The sequence below is a fragment of the Lolium perenne genome, chromosome 2, assembly GCF_019359855.2.
Source record: "Lolium perenne isolate Kyuss_39 chromosome 2, Kyuss_2.0, whole genome shotgun sequence".
NCBI classification, from domain to species: Eukaryota; Viridiplantae; Streptophyta; class Magnoliopsida; order Poales; family Poaceae; genus Lolium; species Lolium perenne.
The window spans coordinates 58150433-58173114 of NC_067245.2; the positions used below are offsets into that span (position 1 = coordinate 58150433).

The following is a 22682-nucleotide window of genomic DNA, read 5'->3' on the forward strand; positions in this document are numbered from 1 at the left end:
CCATCAGAAACAGTCCTTTTTCTTCAAAGGATACCACAGTGGCATTCATTTACATGATCCCCTACTGTGGATATCTCTATTTTCATCAAAGCCAACAAGAAATAGAAATTTATCATTACTCCGTTGAGTTCAAAACAAAGCTGGGGTACCATAAGGGATTATTCATCACTTGGTAGTAACCAAGTGATGCTGGCAAGAGAGAGGCCAAGCCTGAGCTAGTCAATCCAGTAGAGATGGATATGCATAAGTAAGCAAGAACACATAGCCTATCCAAGTTAACCAGATAAAACAAACCTTGACAGCCAACTTAATAACCTAGAATCACCTTGTATTTTAAACCATCAGAAACTTCCCATTTTCTTCAAAGGATACCACAGTGGCATTCATTTACATGATCCCCTACTGTGGATATCTCTATTTTAGCATACCATAAGCTCACAAGAATCCATCAAGTAAATATGTACAGAGACATAGCAACAGCCATGTCAAACACAAGCACATAGGGTGGAATAACAATGTTTGGTCATCATTTAATCATAGACCAAGTGAAGCCTGGTACAAATGGCAAGGACCAGGAATTTGACCAACTCAAGTCACCATGGTTATGCCAACCAATTGAATAGTAGCATCTTCCAAATGGAACTAGGAAGGAAACCATCCCAGATGATTTACCAAGCTGCCAGTTCATGACTGCAAAGGCCAATTCAACCACCAAACCATCCAAACCACCAAGCCTACACACTTATCATTACCCAACAGGATTCAAAATGAAGCTAGGGTCCCCAACAATAGTTGGCATCCATCTAGCTTAAGTAAATACAGTAATAGAATCATTACTGCAAAGTAGTTCATCTCAATTATCTACATTAACAAGATAAAGTTTCACAGATAAATGAATTAGTCAACTGCTAGGCAACAGGGATGCTTGGCAAGCATCATGCATCCATTCATATGCTTTTCAAAGCATAAGCAACCACCAGTACATGGTGAGAAGCTATACAAATCAAGCAACAACACAGTATATCAAGCAACATGCATAGATAGAGAAAGTAGTAAGTAATTATCAACCAATTGGTGATCAAATGATCACCAGAGCTTGCAAACACAAGCCATAGGGGCAGCGGAGGAGGAATTAAGAGGGAGAGGAGGGGAGGGGAGAGAGAGCACCGATGCCAGGGGTGGAGGACGAGCTTGAAGATGACGGCAGGGGTGGAGGAGGAGGAGGAGGCGGCGGATCCTCCACCTTGCCGCGACGGCGGCCCCTCCTCGCGGCGGCCCCTCCTCGCCGTAGGGGCAGCTTGTGCTGCAGGTGGCGGGGATGGGAGGACCGCGGCGGCATGCGCCCCTCGTGGAGGAAGGCGGCAGCGACGGCGGCGGCGACGACCATGGAGGATCCAGGCGACCACGGAGGAAGGCGGCGGCGGCGGATCCAGGCGACCACGGAGGAGAGGGGAGAGGGGAGAGGGGAGGAATCCTCCAGGCGACCACGGAGGAAGGCGGCGGTGGCGGATCCAGGCGACCACGGAGGAGAGGGGAGAGGGGAGGGGCTCGGGAGGGGAGAGGTGAACAGGCGGGGGAGGGCACGGGCGAGATGATATAAGTCCCTTAATTCTGTGGCGCACCGGAGAAGGTGCGCCACAGAATCAACTACTTCTGTGGCGCACCAAAGCCAGTGCGCCACAGAAAAAGTTATTTCTGTGGCGCAGCACGACATGTGCGCCACAGAAATACCTACAGCAATAAATGGTGGTGGCAGGATGTGGGCCCCACATAGTTTCTGTGGCGCACTACCCAAGCGTGCGCCACAAAATTAAGCTATTTCTGTGGCGCACCCAGAATGGTGCGCCACAAAATAATATTTTGTGGCGCATTTTTAGTGGTGCGCCACAGAAATAAGCTCCGCCTATAAGGGTTTTCCTACTAGTGAATAGATCATGTTTAAGATCTTGCATCATGTAGATTGCACCTATTAGTGGAGAATCGCTGTAGAGCTTGTTAAAATTTGGTTTGCATGATTGGTCTCTCTAAAAGTCTAGATATTTTCTGGTAAAAGTGTTTGAACAACAAGGAAGGCAGTGTAGAGTCTTATAATGCTTGCAATATGTTATTATGTAAGTTTTTCTGTACCGGTTCATACTTGTGTTTGCTTCAAACAACCTTGTTAGCCAAAGCCTTGTACTGAGAGGGAATACTTCTCGTGCATCCAAAACCTTGAGCCAAAACCTACGCCATTTGTGTCCACCATACCTACCTACTATGTGGTATTTCTCTGCCATTCCAAAGTAAATTGCTTGCGTGCTACCTTTAAAATTTCATTCCTTGTCTTTGCAATATATAGCTCATGAGAAAATAGCCTTAAAAACTATTGTGGTGAAGAATATGTCGCTTATCTATCTTATTTCTTAATAAGTTGCTTGTTGAGCGGTAACCATGTTTCTGGGGACGCCATCAACTATTACACCTTTGTTGAATATCATGTGAGTTGCTATGCATGTTCGTCTTGTCTGAAGTAAGGGTGATTTATCATGATTTAATGGTTTGAGTATGCATATTTTTAGAGAATAACTTTGAGCCGCCAACCAAAGCCATGTATCATGGTGGAAGTTTCAGTTTGGACATTAATCCTCAATCTCTTATGAGAATATTATCTGTTGTTGAACGCTTATGCATTAAAGAGGAGTCCATTATCTGTTTTCTATGTTGTCCCGGTATGGATGTCCTCAAGTTGAGATCTATCAAAAACGAGAAATCAAATGCGATCTATCTCCTTGGACCTTTGTACAGGCGACATAGAGGTACCTTTTTGTGACACTTGGTTGAAACATATGTAATGCAATGATAATCCATGGAAATCCAAGCTAATTAGGACAAGGTGCGAGCACTATTGGTATTCGATACATGCGGCTTGCAACTTATAGGATGTCTTATGCATAACACATATGAATTATTACTACCGTTGACAAAATTGTTTCTATGTTTTCAAAATAAAAGCTCTAGCACAAAAATAGTAATCCATGCTTCCCTCTGCGAAGGGTCTTTCTTTTACTTTATGTTGAGTCAGTTTACCTACTTCTTTCTACCTTAGAAGCAAACACTTATGTCAAATGTGTGCATTGATTCCTACATACTTGCTTATTTGCACTCATCATATTACTTTGTGTTGACAATTATCCATGAGATATACATGTTGAAGTTGAAAGAAACTGCTCAAACTTATATCTTCCTTTGTATTATTTCAAAACCTTCTACTAAGAATTTATTGCTTTATGAGTTAACTCCTATGCAAGTCTTATTGATGCTTGTCTTGAAAGTACTATTCATGAAAAGTCTTTGCTATATGATTCAGTTGTTTAGTTATTGTCTTTACCATTGCTTCGAATCACTTCATTCATCTCATATGCTTTACAATAGTATTGATCAAGATTATGATAGCAGCATGTCACTTCAGAAATTATCCTTGTTATCGTTTACCTACTCGAGGGCGAGTAGGAACTAAGCTTGGGGATGCTTGATACGTCTCAAACGTATCTATAATTTCTTATGTTCCATGCTAGTTTTATGAAAATACTCACATGTTTTATATACACTTTATATCATTTATACGCATTTTCCGGCACTAACCTATTAACAAGATGCCGAAGCGCCAGTTCCTGTTTTCTGCTGTTTTTGGTTTCAGAAATCCTACACAGAAAATATTCTCGGAATTGGACGAAACAAAAGCCCACGGTCTTATTTTCCACGGAGCTTTCAAGAACACCGAAGGAGAGACGGAGAGGGCCAAGGTGGCCCCACACCACAAGGCGGCGCGGCCAAGAGGTGGGGCGCGCCCCCGTATGGGGTGGGCCCCTCGACCGCCTCCCGACTCTGCCCTTCCGCCTATTTATTCCCTCCGTCGCGAAAACCCTATTACCGAGAGACACGATATGAGAAAATTTCCAGAGACGCCGCCGCCGCCAATCCCATCTCGGGGGATTCAGGAGATCGCCTCCGGCACCCTGCCGGAGAGGGGAATCATCACCCGGAGGACTCTACATCACCATGATCGCCTCCAGACTGATGTGTGAGTAGTTCATCCTTGGACTATGGGTCCATAGCAGTAGCTAGATGGTTGTCTTCTCCTCTTGTGCTATCATGTTAGATCTTGTGAGCTGCCTATCATAATCAAGATCATCTATTTGTAATGCTACATGTTGTGTTTGTTGGGATCCGATGAATATGGAATACTATGTAAAGTTGATTATCAATCTATCATATATGTGTTGTTTATGATCTTGCATGCTCTCCGTTGCTAGTAGAGGCTCTGGCCAAGTTGATACTTGTGACTCCAAGAGGGGGTATTTATGCTCGATAGTGGGTTCATGCCTCCATTTAATCTGGGACAGTGATAGAAAGTTCTAAGGTTGTGGATGTGCTGTTGCCACTAGGGATAAAACATCAATGCTTTGTCTAAGGATATTTGTGTTGATTACATTACGCACCATACTTAATGCAATTGTCTGTTGTTTGCAACTTAATACTGGAAGGGGTGCGGATGCTAACCCGAAGGTGGACTTTTTAGGCATAGATGCATGCTGGATAGCGGTCTATGTTATTTGTCGTAATGCCCTAAGTAAATCTAATATTAGTCATCATGATATGTATGTGCATTGTTATGCCTTCTCTATTTGTCAATTGCCCAACTGTAATTTGTTCACCCAACATGCTATTTATCTTATTGGAGAGACACCACTAGTGAACTGTGGACCCCGGTCCATTCTTTTACATATGAAATACAATCTACTACAATCATTGTTCTCTACTGTTCTTTGCAAACAAACATCATTCTCCACACCATACGATTAATCCTTTGTTTACAGCAAGCCGGTGAGATTGACAACCTCACTGTTAAGTTGGGGCAAAGTATTTTGATTGTGTTGTGCAAGTTCCACGTTGGCGCCGGAATCCCTGGTGTTGCGCCGCACTACACTCCTCCACCAACAACCTTCACGTGGCCTTCATCTCCTACTGGTTCGATAACCTTGGTTTCTTACTGAGGGAAAACTTGCTGCTGTACGCATCACACCTTCCTCTTGGGGTTCCCAACGGACGTGTGCTTTACGCGTCATCAAGGAGCGGTACCTCCCCGACAACTACGACGCCTGGAACGAGTTCTTTCGTCGCCGGCACGAACGGAAACTCGCAGCGTACGACGGTCCTCCCCCTCCTCCAGCGCGTAACAACACCGTCGGCCACCGCCGCTGGTGGAGCGCGCCGGGCCGCACGCTTGCCAGTGTGCTCGCGCACATCGAGGGCGGCAACTCCCCCGTCCCGTGGATGCCGCCATCGGCACCGGCGTCGTTTTGGCATGTAGAACGCCGTTTTAAAATTTTAATTTATGTTTCCGTCTGGTCGAATTCAAATACATTACACATTCGGCCTATATATGTATGAACTCGCCTATATATGTTAAATATGTCTAAATTTCGCCTATGTGTGAACGTATTTCGTCTAGTTTTATCTAAATTCGCTTATATTTATTCAAATTTTACATCCACCCTAGGCTCGTCGCTGAGAATATAGGCCTCCCAGACCAAATTTTACATTCATCCGGCGCTAAATAGCGCCGAATTTCAGCCTAGGGAGCCCAATGGCTAAAGATGCTCTGATGTTGCAGTAGTACCGAGTGGCCGGTACCAGGCGCCCTCTCCTGTACGGCAAGCCGAAGTTATTCAAGGCTTCAAGCAAACCTCCTACTAGTTGTTTTAGAGCATCTCTAATAGAGCCTGTAAATCCAGCCGGAACTGAATTTTTCCGGCGGATTTACGAGTTCGTGCCGAAAGTGGCGCAGAACAGCACCCGAATCGGTGGGCCAACCCGTATCGGAAGTTCGGGGGGCCGAGACCGTCGACCCGTATATATACAGGCCGCGGAGGAACCCTACTCCCTCCGTCGCGTCCTCCCACTCCCCCGCGCGCACAGTTGGACTTCCGGCGAGCAATCGCGGAGCCACCGCCGCCGCTTCTCCTCTCTCTCCACCACCACCGTGACCGCATGGCCGGGGCGAACAGCGGAGGCAGGGGACGCGGGCGGATTGGCGGGAGCAACTCTCCGCCCCCCCCCCCCCCCCCCCTCCCGTCTTCCAGTCGGAGGCCGAGCGGCGCAAATGGAACCGCAACGAAGGCGCTCGGAAGCGGAGCGCGCGGCGCTGGACCAACTAGGGTCTGACGCCGCCGGGGAAGCTCGCGCGCTATGCAAATAGCGGCGAGGGGTCGTCCTCGGCCGCGTCCGGCCGTGCGCTCTTTCAGCCCGCCTCGGACAGCAGCGACGAGGAGGAGGAAGAGGAGGAGGTGCCGGAGGAGGAGGTACCGGTGCGCACCCTCCAGCTGCAGTCCGGGGACTTCGTCCCCAACAACGACGAGGAGGCGACGGTGGTGCAGCAGGTGGCCGTCATCTCCGCCGCCGAGGCGCGCGCGCGCTTCCGCCGTTAGGAAGTGGAAGCCGTCCGTGCCGTGCGCGAGTACGAGGCCGCGCAGAAGGAGGCGGTCGTCCGCCGCGTGAAGCAGGAGGTCGTCGAACTCGACTCCGAGTAGGCCGCCGACGGTGTAGTCTTCCGCAGCGCGTATAGTAGCTCGCCGCCGGCGAAATTAGTTTAGTTTTGGAGGTGGGGACGACCACCTCAAATGCAATGTATCTACCGATCGTATCTATCGAATTATGCCTAAATATGTTTGAATTTCAGTTCTACTGATTGTTTGCGATGATCACTTTACCGGCAAATTTTGAAATCGACGTTTTTCGGGTCCGAATACGGGTGTTGTTCTGCGCCACGCTAAAAAATGCTCGCTTTTTTGCTTTTCGGGAGACTGAACTCACTTTTTTCGATTCGGAAGAATAAGGGCTCTGCTAGAGATGCTCTTAGTAATAGTGCACTCCTCTAGGCTCTAGCTAGCTTCATGTGAGTCGGTTTGTAAGTGTAAAGTTCTATCCTTCACTAAAATTGATTACTAAAGCTTCAAAACTACGGTAAAACTGAAGTTGCCAAACGCATCTCAGTTTTGTCAAAAACTGAGAAAAACTATTGTTTCAAGAAAATGAAGTATCTCCTTGCACGGTATTTTAATACTTTGGTTTTGTAATACTTCAGTTTTAGGAAAACTTTGTTGCCAAACTAGGCCTAATTCACAAACAAATCCAACAGTCTAAATCACAGAGCCTCAAGCCCTGTGCCACGAAACTTCTCACGGACAATCTCATCCAGCCGCGTCGCCATATCTGGCGTCATGTGGTTCACCCAGTCTCCGGCGATCCCTTTCCTGAAGAAGGCGTCACGGGGCATAGCATGGTACGCGCCCGACGAGCCTTTCTTGTTCACCTCCAGCCCCTTCATCTTTTCGAAGCTGCACAGCTCCACGATGCCCTCCACGGCACCGGCGCTCTCCTCCGCGGCCGAGAACGGCCGGCCCATGAACTCCGCGAGCCTCCTTACGTGCTTGCCCGTGTCCTGCAGCAGGTCCTCGTACCTGAGGAAGAGCACTCTATCTGGACGCACGAGGCTCGCGTGCCAGTAGCTGAGGACGTGGTCCCAGGTCGGGCCGAAGAGCACGTCGCCGTCGCAGACGTGCTCAAACAGCTCGACGAACGACAGGCCGGGTTGTCGTCGCTGGAGGAAGTGCCACAGCGAGACGACCATGTCCTTGGGGTCCCTGCAGATGTAGGCGACCTTGACGTCGCCGGCGGTGACCGACTCGGGGAGCAGGGTGTACGGCAAGTGCGTGTTCATAAGGCGCGGGGACGGGAGCTTCTCGAGCTTGGCCTCCTGCCCGTCGGCGAAGATCTCGTCGAGGAACGGGATGCAGTCGTGCGGGTTGAGGCGGAGGAGCGGGTGCTGGGCTAGCTCGGGGTACGCGTCGCGCGTCATGGTGGCGAAGGCCAGCGCCTTGAGCCACGTGGTGCCGCACTTGGGGTAGCTGGCGAGGATCACGTCGTCGCTGCGTGGGGCGAAGCGGCGCTGAAAGACGACGGTGCCCGCGACCCAGTGATCCGGCAGCCAGAAGCCCTGGTACAGGCGCAGCTCCAGGGTGGCTTGTTGCTTGCGCGGCAGCGCCGCGACGAGGTCCCCAAACTCTTCCTTGGCTGGGCGCTTCAGCACCGTACCGTCGTCGACGTCTGTGAACGGAACAGGGCCGGAAGTGATGGTGGGGCTGGCAGCCATGGGTGATGGTGGAACCAGTGTTAACTGCAGGCGACGCAGAAGTGACCGTGTACTCTACTCTCCTAGCGAGCAAGTGATCACAAGATGACAGCTCTACTTGTCTGGGGAGAATATATAGGTCGCTGCATCATGCTTGTGCTTATTTGACTAACGAGTGACGAACCAAACTTTGTCTTGAGTGCCAACAGACAAGTGCTATCTTGCCGTGCCCGTCAAGAAGTAGAGGACCATTCCGATCATATGCTTAGTTGTTTGATACTACTAGTACTAAATAAATTGAACATCAATGGAGTACATAAAAGTATTGGATGTACTTTTCTTTAAGATAAAAAATATGGAGTACAAAATTGGACACGCTCGAATAGCTGCAATAAGGATACGAATTTATAACATGGCAGATGCAAATGTGAATTGAATGTCTGATCTTGAATTGTGTTAATACGAGTTTGGGTCAGAGGAAAATAAATATGTATATGTATAAGAGCATCTCCAGTCGCGGCTCCAAAAAGGCGCCGGAGCCGGCAGTGTCTTATTGGAGACGCTGGCAGCTACTTCTCTATTTGGGGAGGCCCATCCCGCACCGGCGACCTTGTTTTATGGGTCGGGAATAATTCAAACTAAACCGGTAAATTTCATTAAAATTTAGTCATAATTTAGAAGTTGAATGAAAACTACTAAAATTCAACTAAATCCTAGTCTACTCGACTTTGATCGGCGCGCACGATGGGCCAGCCTTGTCATCGTTTTCCTCCTTGGCCGTCTGCTCCCGCGCCCACCTCTCCGCCCTCACTTCCCGCATATGGCGGTGCAGCATTGCGCAGCCGCATCCTCCAGCCATGTCTCAACGAGGGGTAAGAGAAAAAGTCTATGATCATACCCACGAAGAGATCCTTAATTACTGGATCCACTACTAGGAAAAGGCCTAGCCGTAAGACTGCCAGCAGTGGCGCACCATGACTCCCGTGCGCCACTACTACTTAGCAGTGGCGCACCACAAAACGGTGGGCCACTGTTACAAAAGTAGTAGTGGCGCACCAAGATTGTGGTGCGCCATAAGTAAGTGGTGACAGGAGTCCAGCTCCTCCCCCAAACTAGTAGTGGCGCACGTCTCTGTGGTGCGCCACTGCTACATTCCTTACCTATGGCGCACGTTCTTGAGGTGCGCCACTGCTAGGACGTGTCCAGAGCCCGTTTAGAGATGATAGGCTTAGCAATGGCGCACTTATGTGGTGCGCCACTGCTACATAGGTTACCTATGGCGCATGTCGTTATGTGCGCCACTGCTAGGGGGGTGGCCAGAGCCCATTTAGAGATGAGAGGCTTAGCAGTGGCGCACCACCAAGCAGTGCGCCATTGCTATGTCACCCTAGCAGTATTTTAAATATTCTACATAATTATAATTATTTTAAATATTCTACATAATTATAATTATTTTCTAGATTCTATAGATTCTATAGTATTTTAAATATTCTACATAATTATAATTATTCTACTATAGAATTTAAAAAGTGTGTCCGTCGAGACGAGACGGACCGGCTCGCACCCTACCACGGAGAGTCCATCACCGACCGAACACAACAAGGCCACGTTACCCACCAACAGAACAAGGGAAACACACCGCTGCCAAGGAGAAGAAGAGCGCAGAAAGATCCGGAACGATACGACCTTCGCATCGCCATCGGCCGGCGCATCCCCTCGCTCGCGGCGGCGTCACCACCGTCCCCTCGTCCCCAGCTCCGCCGCCGGATCGCATCGCCGCCGGCCTCGAGGTTCGCACGTCCAAACCCCGTTCCGCCTCCTCCCTCCCTGTCACCGCCACGGTGCGATCGGCTCCACCTTTTCCCTCCCGAGTCCTGTAGCAAGCCACTGTTCCATTTGTGGCGTGCCTGCCACACCCATCACGCGCGCTCAGCGGTGGTGGAGCACCGCCCGCCCCTACCACCGGCAGCAATCTCCCGGAGATTCCCTCCCGCACCCGCAGCACTCATCACTCCCACAAGGAAAAAGGCGCTCCCCTTTCCGCCGCCCAAATCTGCCTTTCCCTCTGCTCCCTCGTACGCACGCGCTCCCCTTGTGGGAGTGATGAGTGCGGGCGCTCGTCATATTGTTAATCTACACATTGTACCGATCAAAATAGACATATAATTCATATTTTTGGATATTTTCTAGATTCTATAGTATTTTAAATATTCTACATAATTATAATTATTTATGCCTTTTATGTTGGTGTATTGTGCTATTTATTATAGTGTTAAATCAATTTTAAAAAAAGGAAAAAAAAATGGGGCCGCCAGGGTTCGAACCTGGCCGGCCAGGGTAAACCAAACAGGGGGAGCTAGCCATTAGGGTACAGTGCGGTTCTTGTCAACTGTAGGTGCCGCGCACCTTTTGACCTAAACCTAAAGAGGCAGTGGCGCACCCCTAGAGGTGCGCCATTGCTAAGCCTCATAGTGGCGCACCCCTAGAGGTGCGCTATTGCTAAGGGGAATCGGGACTTAGCAGAAAATCCCCTTCTTCCCCTGAGCGACGCCACTGCCTCCTCTCCCTTCTTCCCCTGAGCGACGCCGCCGTCCCTCGATCTGCGCCACTGCCTCCCCTGAGCGACGCCACCTCCCACCGGCGGCCGCCACCCCTCCCCTGAGCAACGCCCCCTCCTCAACCCCGGCGGCCAGATCCCCTGTCGAGAAGAGCCGCCTCCCGAGCGCCCTCGACACGGAAAGCATCGCGCCGCCGCCGAAGAACCAGGCCACCTCGACGTCGGTGGTCAGGAAGGCGCAGAACCCGCTCGAGGAGTTCTTCTAGGTCGAGCGGAGCGCCGCAGACGACCAGGCCCGTCCCCACTACGGCGAATTCCGGCGAGGTCAGTATCGATCCCCAGATCTCAACTACAGTACTCACTTCGCACTTCCTGATTATATTAAATTAGCGCCATTACTCCTAGTGTACATTGCTTAAATGTTCTGTACCAGTACACTACTATTGCCACCGAAATTTACACTTCACAACCTAGATTCCTGAGGTTAGTAGATGAATTGAACCGAATATTGCCGCATAGGGTACCTGTCAGTGTTGGTATCGCAGCGGCGGGGATTAAGCAGGGGATATCCCGGCCGGCTACTCCGTGGGGAAGCCATTTCAGGATGTTTCAGTGTTTACTTAAGTTAGAAAGTGATTCCAGGGTGTTTGAATTAAGAATTTGGTGGTGTACTGAGGATACCATGCTGTGCTAAGTAAACAACCCATCATTTATGTCTGTCGCGCAAAAAATTTCCGAGGTTTAATTTATGTTCAACTGCCAATTACTCTACTTTGATTCTACTAGTCTCTGTGTTTGTGGCATAAAGTATGGTTGCCCCTCTACCATTTTGTTAGAATGCCGCAGTCATCTTTTAGCACCTTATGGTGTGATTATTGGTCACAGCCTATTCTGTAGGTCATGTACAAGTCACATCTGTGTTGGTGTAGGTTTTACCTTTTTCTGGCAGACCTTCTTGCGATTTATGATCCTTGTGTTGTAATTCGTGCGCTCAAGCTTGCTTGGATTTCAGTTCAAGACCAAGTTGTTTGAATTAACACATGAATTAAGACTTGGATGATGTTAATTGGTAGTAATATGTTGTCCTTTGGTTACCATGTTGTGCTAAGTAAATACCCCTTTTTGTTGCAAATGTAGCTTGTCCTTGCAGTAGTTCTTTTTTGCACATTTGTTTTGTTGCAAATGTAACAACATTATTGGAAATGACTTAAGAGATGAATCCAAATGTTGGGTGTCTTCAGAGATGAATGTTAACTCTGTATTTTGATGTTAGCTACAGCATTATTGATAATGACTTGAGCACTGGCATTCATTGATGCAAAACATTTGAGTTTAGCTTAGTTTTCTTTAAATGATTTAGTTTAAAACATTTTTGAGAGAAAAACATTCTGTTTACTAGCAGTTCATGCTAACATGGATAACTTAGGGGTTGTCAAGATGCTTCATAGTCTAGTGAAGCAAAAGAAAATTGCTAAGTAACTTGGTTTTTTATTTTTTTGGTAGGAGGCTTACGGATTTGCAAATTTTGCAATAGTTAGTAGTTGAATTATTTTCATATGACACAGCTTTTCAGATGGGAATGTTTTGACAGGTTAGGAAAAGGATGTAACATGGTGTAGACTGTGGAGTGAATAGCATACTTACCACTTCAACATTGAGAATTTAAGATGCATGACCTAAGCCATGTTGTTCCTAGTATTCTGCATACCAGCACACCTAAAATTTGCACTAAAATAGAGAGAACACCAAGTTAAAAACAATTTGAGATTTTTAAACCTAGGTACCTTACTCTGTCGAAAGCATACAAGTGTCTTGTAGGCTTTCAAAAGTAGAAGGCTGAAAAAATTGTTTGTTTTCTTGACATTTGGAGTATTTTTGCTAATGATGTGTGTTTTGATTCCAGATCGAGATTCACAGCCCTGGAACAAGAGGACCTGACCGTCGCTGCCGCATCTTCCTCGACCCGGAGCAATAGCTCACCTCTCGGAGACTCCACGCGACTCACGATGAGCTTGCTGCTGCTTGCTACTGCCGCGCGCAGCTCATTGGTGCTGCTTGCTCGCTGGTAGCTGCTAGCCGCTAGCTGTTGCCGCCGCCGCTTGCTAGCTACTTGCCGCCGCTGCCGTCGTTTGCTGCTGCTAGCTGTAGCCGTAGCCGCTGCTTGCTGCCGTCGCCGGTAGCTATAGCTGCTGCTTGCTGCTGCTAGTTGCTTGCTGCTTGCTGCTGCTGCTAGCTGTAGCTGCTGCTGCTAGTTGCTGCTTGCTGCTTGTTGCTACTTGCTGCTTGATTAGCTCCTTGGTGTATATGTGCCATGGTGCTCAGCTGTATATGTGTCATGGTGTATATGTGTCATGGAGGATCAACTGTATATGTGTCATGGTGTATATGTGCCATGGTGCTCAGCTGGTGGATTGTTTTCCTGGTGTATTTGTATCATATTCTTGTGCAGGGATCGACAGAGTTGCCCATTGTCGCCGAAATGTTGATTCATTTCCGTTTCGGCGAAAATGGGGCACTCATATGTACATAAATTAGCATAGGTCATGCCCAATTTTTCCGTGAAATCTTGCGCTAATTTATGCATTTTTTTCCTACTTAGTTCGAACATGGCCGACAACGATGAGGCCGGCGGCAGCGGCAGCAAGCCATTTTGGATGCTAACCGATGAAATGGAGGTGATGGAGTCACAACCTCGCCGTGACGACGGCGAGGATGATGGCACCGATCCAGAGTACCGAGCGGACGATGCCGCCGACGATGACACCACTGATGGTGCCGGCGAGGATGACCACACCACGGATGGTGCCGGCGAGGATGACACCGGCAAACGAAAGAAGATACGGAGGGAGCGTCGCCCAAATGTGCTCAGCACCGTGAAGCAGGCATTCACCGAAGTGAACGCCAGTGGGCATCCAACGGCGCCCCCTGAGTTAGTCAAAGGGTACTCGGCCCAACTCGGGTGCATCCTCCGGAGCACGGTCTCGATCAACACCGAGAACCTCAGGCATCCTGACCGAGCGAATTTGCGCACCCTCCTCTTCCAGAAGCTGCACGAACGATACGAGTTCCCGGTGGACTGCTGAGAAAAGCGTCTCATGCGGAACAAAGTGCACAATGCCGCCCTCACGAAGATGAGCACCGCCCTCGCTAGTTGGAGGAACCGAGTGAAGAAAATGATTAATAGTGGTGAGAGTTACGAGAAGATCAAGGAGTTAAATCCCTCGATCACCGAGCAAGACTACGCTGATTTCAAGATCAAGTGCGAGAGCGAGTCAACGTCGGATTCTAGTCAGTGGGGGAAGGACATGCAAAAACTGAACTTAGGCACCCACAAACTTGGTCCTGTCGGTTTTAGGGTGGCGCAACCGAAATGGGACGCCGCGGATGAGGAGCGTGTGAAGAACGGCCTCGAGCCCCTCTTCCCGCAATACAAAAACAAGCAAACCAGGAACTTTCTCCTGGCCCGGTACTGTATTGACCCGAAAACAAAGGAGCTCACCACCACTCCGGATGTGAAGGAGTTTGAGGCTCTTCTGGTAAGGAATGCACCCGCTTAATTAGCTCCTTTATGGTTGCATTCTTATTGATGAATCCAAATTTCTAAATGGTTCATGCATGTTCCTCCCGTAGGCTAAGGAGATTGCTGCGGAAAGTGAAAAGGAAGCTAGTAGCGGCGCGGGGTCCACGAGCTCCTCGCAGTGTGCCCCTTGGGACAACCCTTTAAATAGGGCGTTGAATGCCCACAAGAAGAGGGATCCATTGAGTAAGCCGACGTCGGCTGGTCGTGTGGTCGGCGAAGGATGCTCTATGAAATGGTCAGAATACTATAAGTCGGGGAAAAAGGAGAAAAAGGCCACCATCGATGAGAAGGAGGTCGCACATCTCAAGGCACAAGTTGCGCAGATCCCGACATTGGTCGAGACATTGGTCGAGGAGCAAGTGCGGCAACAAGTGCAACATATCGTGGAGACCCAACAGAGGACGCAACGACAGCAAGTGGAGGACCAAGTGGGCACGACGCTTAGCTCCATCATCCCTACCTTGGTTGCCGGTTTGGACGCGTGGTATAGGGGAGGAAAAAAGGGGCCTCCCCCGGTTCCCAGTTCCCAGTTTCACGGGCAGCAACTCCCACAACGTGGAGCCATCGGTGAGTCCGCAGGCGGCAACAATGGTGTCTCCGGCGGCGCCAGCATTGGTGGCTCCCGCGGCGCCAACCTTGGTGGCTCCGGCGGCGCCAACCTTGGTGGCTCCGGCGGCGCCAACCTTGGTGTCTCCCGCGGCGCCATTACTTCAGCTCAATGCACCCGTCGCTGCGGATAATACGCCGCCCGGCACAGCGCCAACAAGCGGCCACTCCATCAGTGGCACGCCTGCCGCCGGCGGTGCCTCGACCTTAGCCGAGCTGGACGCCATCACGGTAACCAACCCTCGTCTCCGATATGACTTCCATATCCTTGCCTTTGACTACGCTAGCCATCCCTAACGCCCTACATGTTTTCCGCAGGATGCCGCCACCGACGTCCCATGCACTCTCCTGCATTTTGTGAACGGCGAGTTGATCGATGTTGCCAAGGCCAAAATCGTTCAACCGAGCAACCGCCAGTTACACGGTGTACCCATGGCACCCGACGTCTATAGGATTCAACTGGTTCGGGTGCTTAGTGGCTATGACGACGTGGTACCTCCCTTTCAACCCCATGGCGCCGACGCAGATGAGGTCCTTGCCCTCCACCAATGCTTCAATTGGTCCATGGTTTGGCCAAAGAGCCAGATTCGTTTGGGGGCGAGCGACACCACCCCACGGACAGCACCCCAAGCCGTGCCGGCGCCAAGCCATGGCAAGACCACCCCAACGGTGCCGCCATCAGCCGACGAGGACATGCATATGGCACAGGATACGAACGATGGTCCGGACGAGGACAGTACGTTCGCCAACCTGGATTGCCACTTCGATTTTGGGGCGGACTACGATCTCAGTAGCCAACCCTCTCAAGCTGCCGCCGAGGGGAAAACCTATTGCAACAAGCGGCGCCTATTCTGTTCTCAGGAGACGCCTCCAGCTGCCGACTTCACCGAGACTGAGCCGATAGCCGAGGTGAGAAGTGTTATCACCCCAACACACCGAAGAAGGCTTGCGAAGAGGAGAATGCAGTCCCAATAAATACGAAGCCGAAGGGACGGAAAAGAAAGAATAAGAACGACAAGTCTGCACAGCCCAGCCGGCACCGATCCGTGCTTCAGACGGGCCACCAAAGGCCCAAGAATATCGAGTCGAGGGTGCATGTGTCGGGTGAGCGGATGCTAATTCAAAGATTGTACGATGCTGCACCCGGTCCTATGCGATCTCTGGTTGACGGTATTCAGTTTATGGAGGAGCGGCGTATCAGGGAGAAAGATCATGGATATCCAGTGTATGTTGCGAAGGTGCCCTCGGGCCATGGCTTTGTCGATAGTGGCTACGCGGAGAAGATCTTCCTGCGGTATGATGACATCTTCGCCATGCTGAACAGTTATCCGCTGCGCTACACCTTCATTCGCCTATACTCGCTCAGCAAGGCGATGCGGATCATTAGAAACAACATCCCGGACATCGCGATAGCCGACCCCTTCTACATGCGTGCCGTCCACTTGGCCACCGCCGGAGACCGGGCAGTCGCGAGTGGATACCTCAAAGACTTCTTCCTAGCGAACCAGAAGAAGTGTAACCTCCTCCTGCCTGTATTTCCCGAGTAAGTCACCCCTCACTGTACCGGTCTTAACTCGTGATATTTTAGATTTCAATCGTCATGTTCTTAAACATTATGTGTTCTACGCAGAGACAAAACCTACACACTCATCTCCATAACCCCGAAACATTCTGTGGCCACATACCTCGATGCGGACGGTGAGTCAAAAACGGACTACACGAATGTCAAGGCCGTACTTGATGATGCTCTCAATGGCTACGTCAAAGCGAAAGGCCACATGCAGAGGCCAAATGTTAGGTACGGGAAGCATGTGTTCAAGCACCAAACAAAGTTTCCCTGCGTCAAGAAGCCGCCTTCTAGTAACAAGGATGCCTACTACGCCCTCTATCACATGGATAAGTTCATACGGGACCAGCAGCAGCTTATGCTACCTGAGCATCTCAGAGACTGGGCCAACAAATTGTCGCGGGTCCCTGACGACGGCATCAAGCAAGACTTCTTTCGCATCCAAGTAGAGTTCTGTGAAATCATCTTTCAAGATGTCATTAGAAGCGCGGGGGAGTTCTATGCCGGCTATCAGCCGTCGAATAGTGAAATAGACACAATGCTCCAAATGCAGGGTGACGACTACCGCTCATGGATGTGCTTGAAGAAAGGCGGCGGTTTTATCCACGCTCCTAAGTCCACATAGCCGAGTCTTGATGTGCGAGCCTAGTTATGTAGTTTTGAACTAAAGACGAGCTTGTGTTGTAATAAACTTTATCCAGCACTTTACTTGCATGTATGTTTAATTACTAGTTCGACTATGTTTGTGAACTTATATATATGGCTCTGTCGTTTTCCGCACTTGATTTGGTCGTTAATTTTGTTTGCATATGCCGATGATTAGAATGGTTGGTCACTTGTACACTCGGGGGTGGAGCAAGCGAGCCTGGTGTGATGGCACAAATATCCATGTCTTGTGCATCCTACCTGGCCTCGCTTACTCCATCCCTGAATGTTAAAATTTGTTTTGACCAACAATGTATGAGGCCCTCGTCATTCCATTTGCTTTGGTTTTTCAGAATGCCGATGATTAGAATGTTCGGTCAATCAGTACATTCGGGGTGACGCAAGTGAGCCTGGTGTGATGGCACAAGTATCAATCTCTTGTGCATCCTACCTGGCCTCACTTACGCCATCCCGAGATGTTCATATTTGTTTCGACCAACAATGTATGAGGCCATCGTCATTCCATTTGCTTTGGTTTTTCAGAATGCCGATGATTAGAATGTTTGGTCACCTATACACTTGGAGGAGGGGCCAGTGAACCTGGTGCGATGACACAAATATCAATCTCTTGTGCATCCTACTTGGTTTCACTGACGCCTTCTCTAAATGTTCATATTTGTTCCGACCAACAAAATATGAGGCATTCCATTTAGTTCATACTAGCTACTTGTCTCTTATTTGAGTTTGCACTTCTTAATTGCATTGGCCGATGATTAAATTTTGTGGTCACTACACTTGGGGGAGGCGCTAGTGAGCCTGGTGCGATGACACAAGTATCAATCTCTTGTGCATCCTACCTGGCCTCACTAACGCCTTCCCTAAATGTTAATATTTGTTTGGACCAACAATGTATGAGGCATTCCATTTAGTTCATACTAGCTACTTGTCTCTTATTTGAGTGTGCACTTCTTAGTTTCTTTGGCTTGTTCATATATGTGCAGATATGACGTGGTATGTCGTGTACAAGGGCAAGGTTCCCGGAGTCTACAACGACTGGGAGGAGTGTCGGAGACAGGTTCACCGTTTTAGCGGTAACAGCTACAAAGGGTACACCACTAGAGCGGAGGCCGAAGACAGATACGCACGCTATCTGGCGGGAGAGAGGACGGAGCGGAGGAGGAACCGGATGAAGACCACTTTCATCGGGACGGTGCTAGTAGTGACTCTAGCTCTCTTCTATGTGATGCTAGTTTAGATGATCGACCTTGTGTAACCACTAGCTCATTTGTGACTTGTAACACCGTAACACTTATCTAATATTTGAAATCTTGTGAATCATGGAGGCTAATGTGAAGGACTATGTATTGGTATACTGTGCTAGCTGCTTATATGTGTTATATATACTGTATTTGTGTTGTTATAGTGTGATATACAACCTGTACAAATACCTGTCAGGAATACAAAAAATAAAAACGAAATACTAGCAGTGGCGCACTAGAGGACCATCAGTGGCGCACGACCAGTAAGTAGCAGTGGCACACTAGTTTGGACCTTGTGGCGCACTACTCTCTGATCCCCTTTCGAAAGTAGCAGTGGCGCACGGCAGCTGCCAGCAATGGCGCACGTCTGAGAGACTGCAGTGGCGCACTTGAACAGGCAGCAATGGCGCACCAGAACGCAATAACAGTGGCGCACCCCAGGAGGTAGCAGTAGCGCACCGACACCATAGAGTAGTGGCGCACTACTGCAAAATAACAGTGGCAGCTTCCTGAGAACTATTTCATCCCATTGCAGCTTCCTACATTATTACTTTCATGCTGTTAGTTTCTTTTTAGTATTTACTTTATTTTTCTTTTCTCTCCACACCAAACACCAAATACTTTTCTCACACTCCTATTTAGAACTAAGGATAACTCGTGTGTACATCTTAATGAATATGACAATAAGCAATAAAACCATTACCAATCAGCTCCACCGTGGTTCGATACTCTTTCACCATCGTAATCAACGCATCTCTCATAGGGAAATAACTTGTGCGACGGCGTCCCACGTATTGGCTAGCGTGTCCCATAACATGGCTAGATCCTCTTTAGAACTAAGGCTAACTCGTGTGTACATCTTAATGAATATGACAAGAAGCAATAAACCATCGCCAATCAGCTCCACCGTGGTTCGATACTCTTGCGCCGTCGTGATCAACGCGGCTCTCATCGGGAAATAATCCTGTGTGACGGCATCCCACGAATTGGTTGGCGCGTCCCATCCAATAAAGTGGCTAGGTCCTCTCTCAACATCCCAATGTACATATTGATGTTTGTGTTTCGGCCCTTGAATCATCATACTCATTTCTTTGTACATCTAGGAGTTGGGAGAGCTTTCCCTTACATATGTATTAACCAAAGTAGGTATAGCAAGCTAAAATGGATGAAACAATGAAAAAATAAATGAGGTGGGGAGGAGGAGGAAGACGACCAAATCCGCTTTTGTGGGGTGGGGAAAGAGGGGGAAACTGAGTGGTGTAGATGGCTCCATGTGACTAAGGATGTGTTTGGTAGTCTGGGGCAACTCAGAAAATCTCATCTCCACACAGATTTTTAGAGAAGCATGTGTTTGTTAGGCTGTGTCAACCCATCTCAGCTATCCCACCTCATACGGAAAAAGGCTCCTCAGCCAGGCAAGGTTGTGAAGCTCAAATCGAGCTTCACAACTCAGCCTAGCTGATTCCATCTCGCAAAATTGCACCGCGGACACCCCAGACCCCCAACTCCTACCTTTTTCTCATTCATTTTCAACAACCGCGAGCCCCTGGGCCCGAGGCTCCACCGTCGTCCACCCTCTGCCTCTCCCGTCGCCATCCTCCTACCGCATCCCCAACGACCTTCGCTGCCGCCAGCGGGAGCACGGGCCGCCGCCAGCAGGAGCAAGGGGCGCCGCCGCCAAGCAGAAGCAAGCGCCTCCTCCAGATCTCCCGTCGGCCGAGCCCAAGGTCCATGCTCCTCCGTCGGCCACTTTCGTCGTCCCACAGGCCGCCTTCCGCCTCTCCCTTCGGTCGCCGTCCTCCCGCGTCCCCAGCCACCCGCGCCGCCTCCGACCAGAAGCAACGGCCGCGCCGCCGTCGAGTAGCAGCAACGGTCGCGCCGCCTCCCTCCCGATCTCGCGGCGGCCGCAGTCTTGTTCTCCCGCCGAGCAGCAGCAACAGGCGCACCACCGCCCGCCGGCACGTCTCGCACCGGCTACCACCTCGCGCCACCGGAGCTCCACCGCCCGCCGCCAGAGCTCCACCACACCCTGCCGTGTTGTTCCATAGACAGGGACCCGATTGATTTTTTAAATTTTATTAAGGGTCTTTTGTGTAAGAGTTTGGACTGGTATGTAATTTCTTATGTTTTGGCCAATCTCAACCCACAGATGTTGCCAAACAATGTATTGGTTCAGATTATCTCAACACAACTGGGCCACCAAACACGCCTCAAAATCTTAAGTCAGCTTGTATGAGATTAGATATCTCAAGTGGGAGAATGAATCTGAGTTGCCCCGGGATACCAAACACACCCTAAATGGTTGGTCTCAGGTTACGCATGGAGCACCACGCCTTGGTGCACCACGGGTATATCGGCTACCCGTGGCCCACCTACATGCCATGTGCCATGGGTATTTAGACCCTTTTGTGTAATCACGGACCACCACTTAGCCATGCCGCACTACACAGGTGCATCACGGGTACCAAACATACATGTGGCGCACCATCGGCTAAGTGGCCCCAGACCGACCAACTCAGCCCAAGAATACCCGTGGCACACTAGTCTTAACGGTGCACCAAGGGTAAGTTGGACTTGGTGATGCACCACTACCCGTGGCACGCCACTGTTTCAGTACGCCACGGGTAAGATAATTACCTATAGTTTTTTTTCTAGTAGTGTGATCTGGAGCAACAAGGTTGATCTGGAGCGAGAGAACCAACCTGTGGTTGGATGGTTAGGAGGGCAGTGGCACCCCCAGCCCACCAGAGTTCAAATCCCAGATTTGACACTTTGGTGTCTCATAAAGGCGGAATATTCTTCAGTGGGAGGCGACGTTCCCGTCGACAGCGAGGCGCCTATGGTGACTTCGTCAATCTCAAGACCCGCCGGATCAATTCTTCAACGCAGTCTCTTGGAGGTGCTCATAGGGGTAGGGTGTGCGTGTGTGTGTGCGTTCATAGGGGTGAGTGTGTGCGCGTATATATGAGCGTCTTTGATTGTACTGTGTTTCGCAAAAAAAAAAAAAAAAAAAAAAAGTTGATCTGGAGCGAGTTCAGCTCAGGCACGAAGGGAATAAAAGAGAGATAAAAAAACAAAACGTGAATTAAGTGAAGGGGATTACTTGTGTCACCGGAGGAGAGAAGAGCTTCAAGGCGGAAGAATCTTGGACGAAATGGAAGGATTTTCATATGGTACCTACAATATTCAAATTCTTAACTTTTCTCGGAATATTGTTTTTCACATTCCTAACTTCCTATATTTTGGACCTGAGCTTGTGATTACATGTTCAAGATAGTAGATATTCTATTTACATTTGTATACTTACTCGAGAGTGTGTCTATATTTGTATGAGTATTGGAAAACGCTGCCAAACCCCCGGGGGATCAGCGCTCCGTTCCTCCGCTTCCTCCGTACGACGCGTGTCCCGTGGGCCATCCATATCTTCTTCCGTAGCACGCTCCTTTCCCAATCCCCATCTCTCTCCCGTGTACCACGGCCGCCGCGCCCAGAGACCCGTCCGCCCCTTCGCCGTCCGCCCGTGCCGCCCCACCCCCTTCGCCGGAGGGCTGCCTGCGCCGCCGCACCTCCCAATGGCGCTCCGCTTGAAGCTCTCGATCCGCCTCCAGCCTCCCCGCAGTGAAGCTCTGCCTCCTGCCGTCCCAAGCTGCAGATCGGCCGCGCCACCATAGGCTTCCGCCGCCACGCGGTGAGGCCGAGCTCCGGCTACCGGCGGGGAGTAGCAGCAGGGGTCGCGGACCATGGCCATCTGATGCTCCTCCGCTGCCCCGCCGCTCCTCCTCTGCTGCCTCGTGCTGCCCGCCCACGACGGCACGGCCACAAGCAGCGCCTCCGCGCGCACCACCACGCAGCCGGACATGCTTGGCAAGGTACGCCGCCGCACCACGGGCATCTTCGGTGAGATCGTGACTCACCGCCACCACAAGCTTCCTCCACCGAGGCCGCCACGAGCTCCCTCCATTGTTGTTTGCTTCTCTTGGGCATCATCACCTCCACCGGCCACTCTCTGTGGTCATCTGTGCGCCCTTTTTTTCATTTTCCTGTAGTGCTACTATCTTCGGGTTGACGTAGGGCAAAAGGCGATGCTACAAATTGTGGTCGCCGTTGCTACAAAAGGGTTCTATGTTTTGCTACCATGGGATTCCGGCCGGGCATAACCGAACCGAAACCGAAAACCGAAGCCGAAAAAACCTAACCGCACCCAAAAATTCAGTTTTATCGGTTTTCAGTTAAGATTACAGTTAGCAGAATCACTAACCATTTAACCTTCGGTTTTTTCGGTTTTAAACCGAATAACC

The 22682-nt window shown here is 49.9% G+C and overlaps 1 protein-coding gene across 1 annotated transcript; it reads right to left on the reverse strand.

Annotated features, from left to right (window-relative positions):
* Positions 1-7045: 7045 nt before the first annotated feature.
* LOC127322844 (flavonol 4'-sulfotransferase) lies at positions 7046-8368 on the reverse strand. The gene has a single exon (XM_051351253.2). It carries the CDS (start codon positions 8189-8191, stop codon positions 7184-7186), a length of 1008 nt encoding a protein of 335 aa, XP_051207213.1. The 5' UTR covers positions 8192-8368; the 3' UTR covers positions 7046-7183.
* Between the last annotated feature and the right edge of the window lie 14314 nt (positions 8369-22682).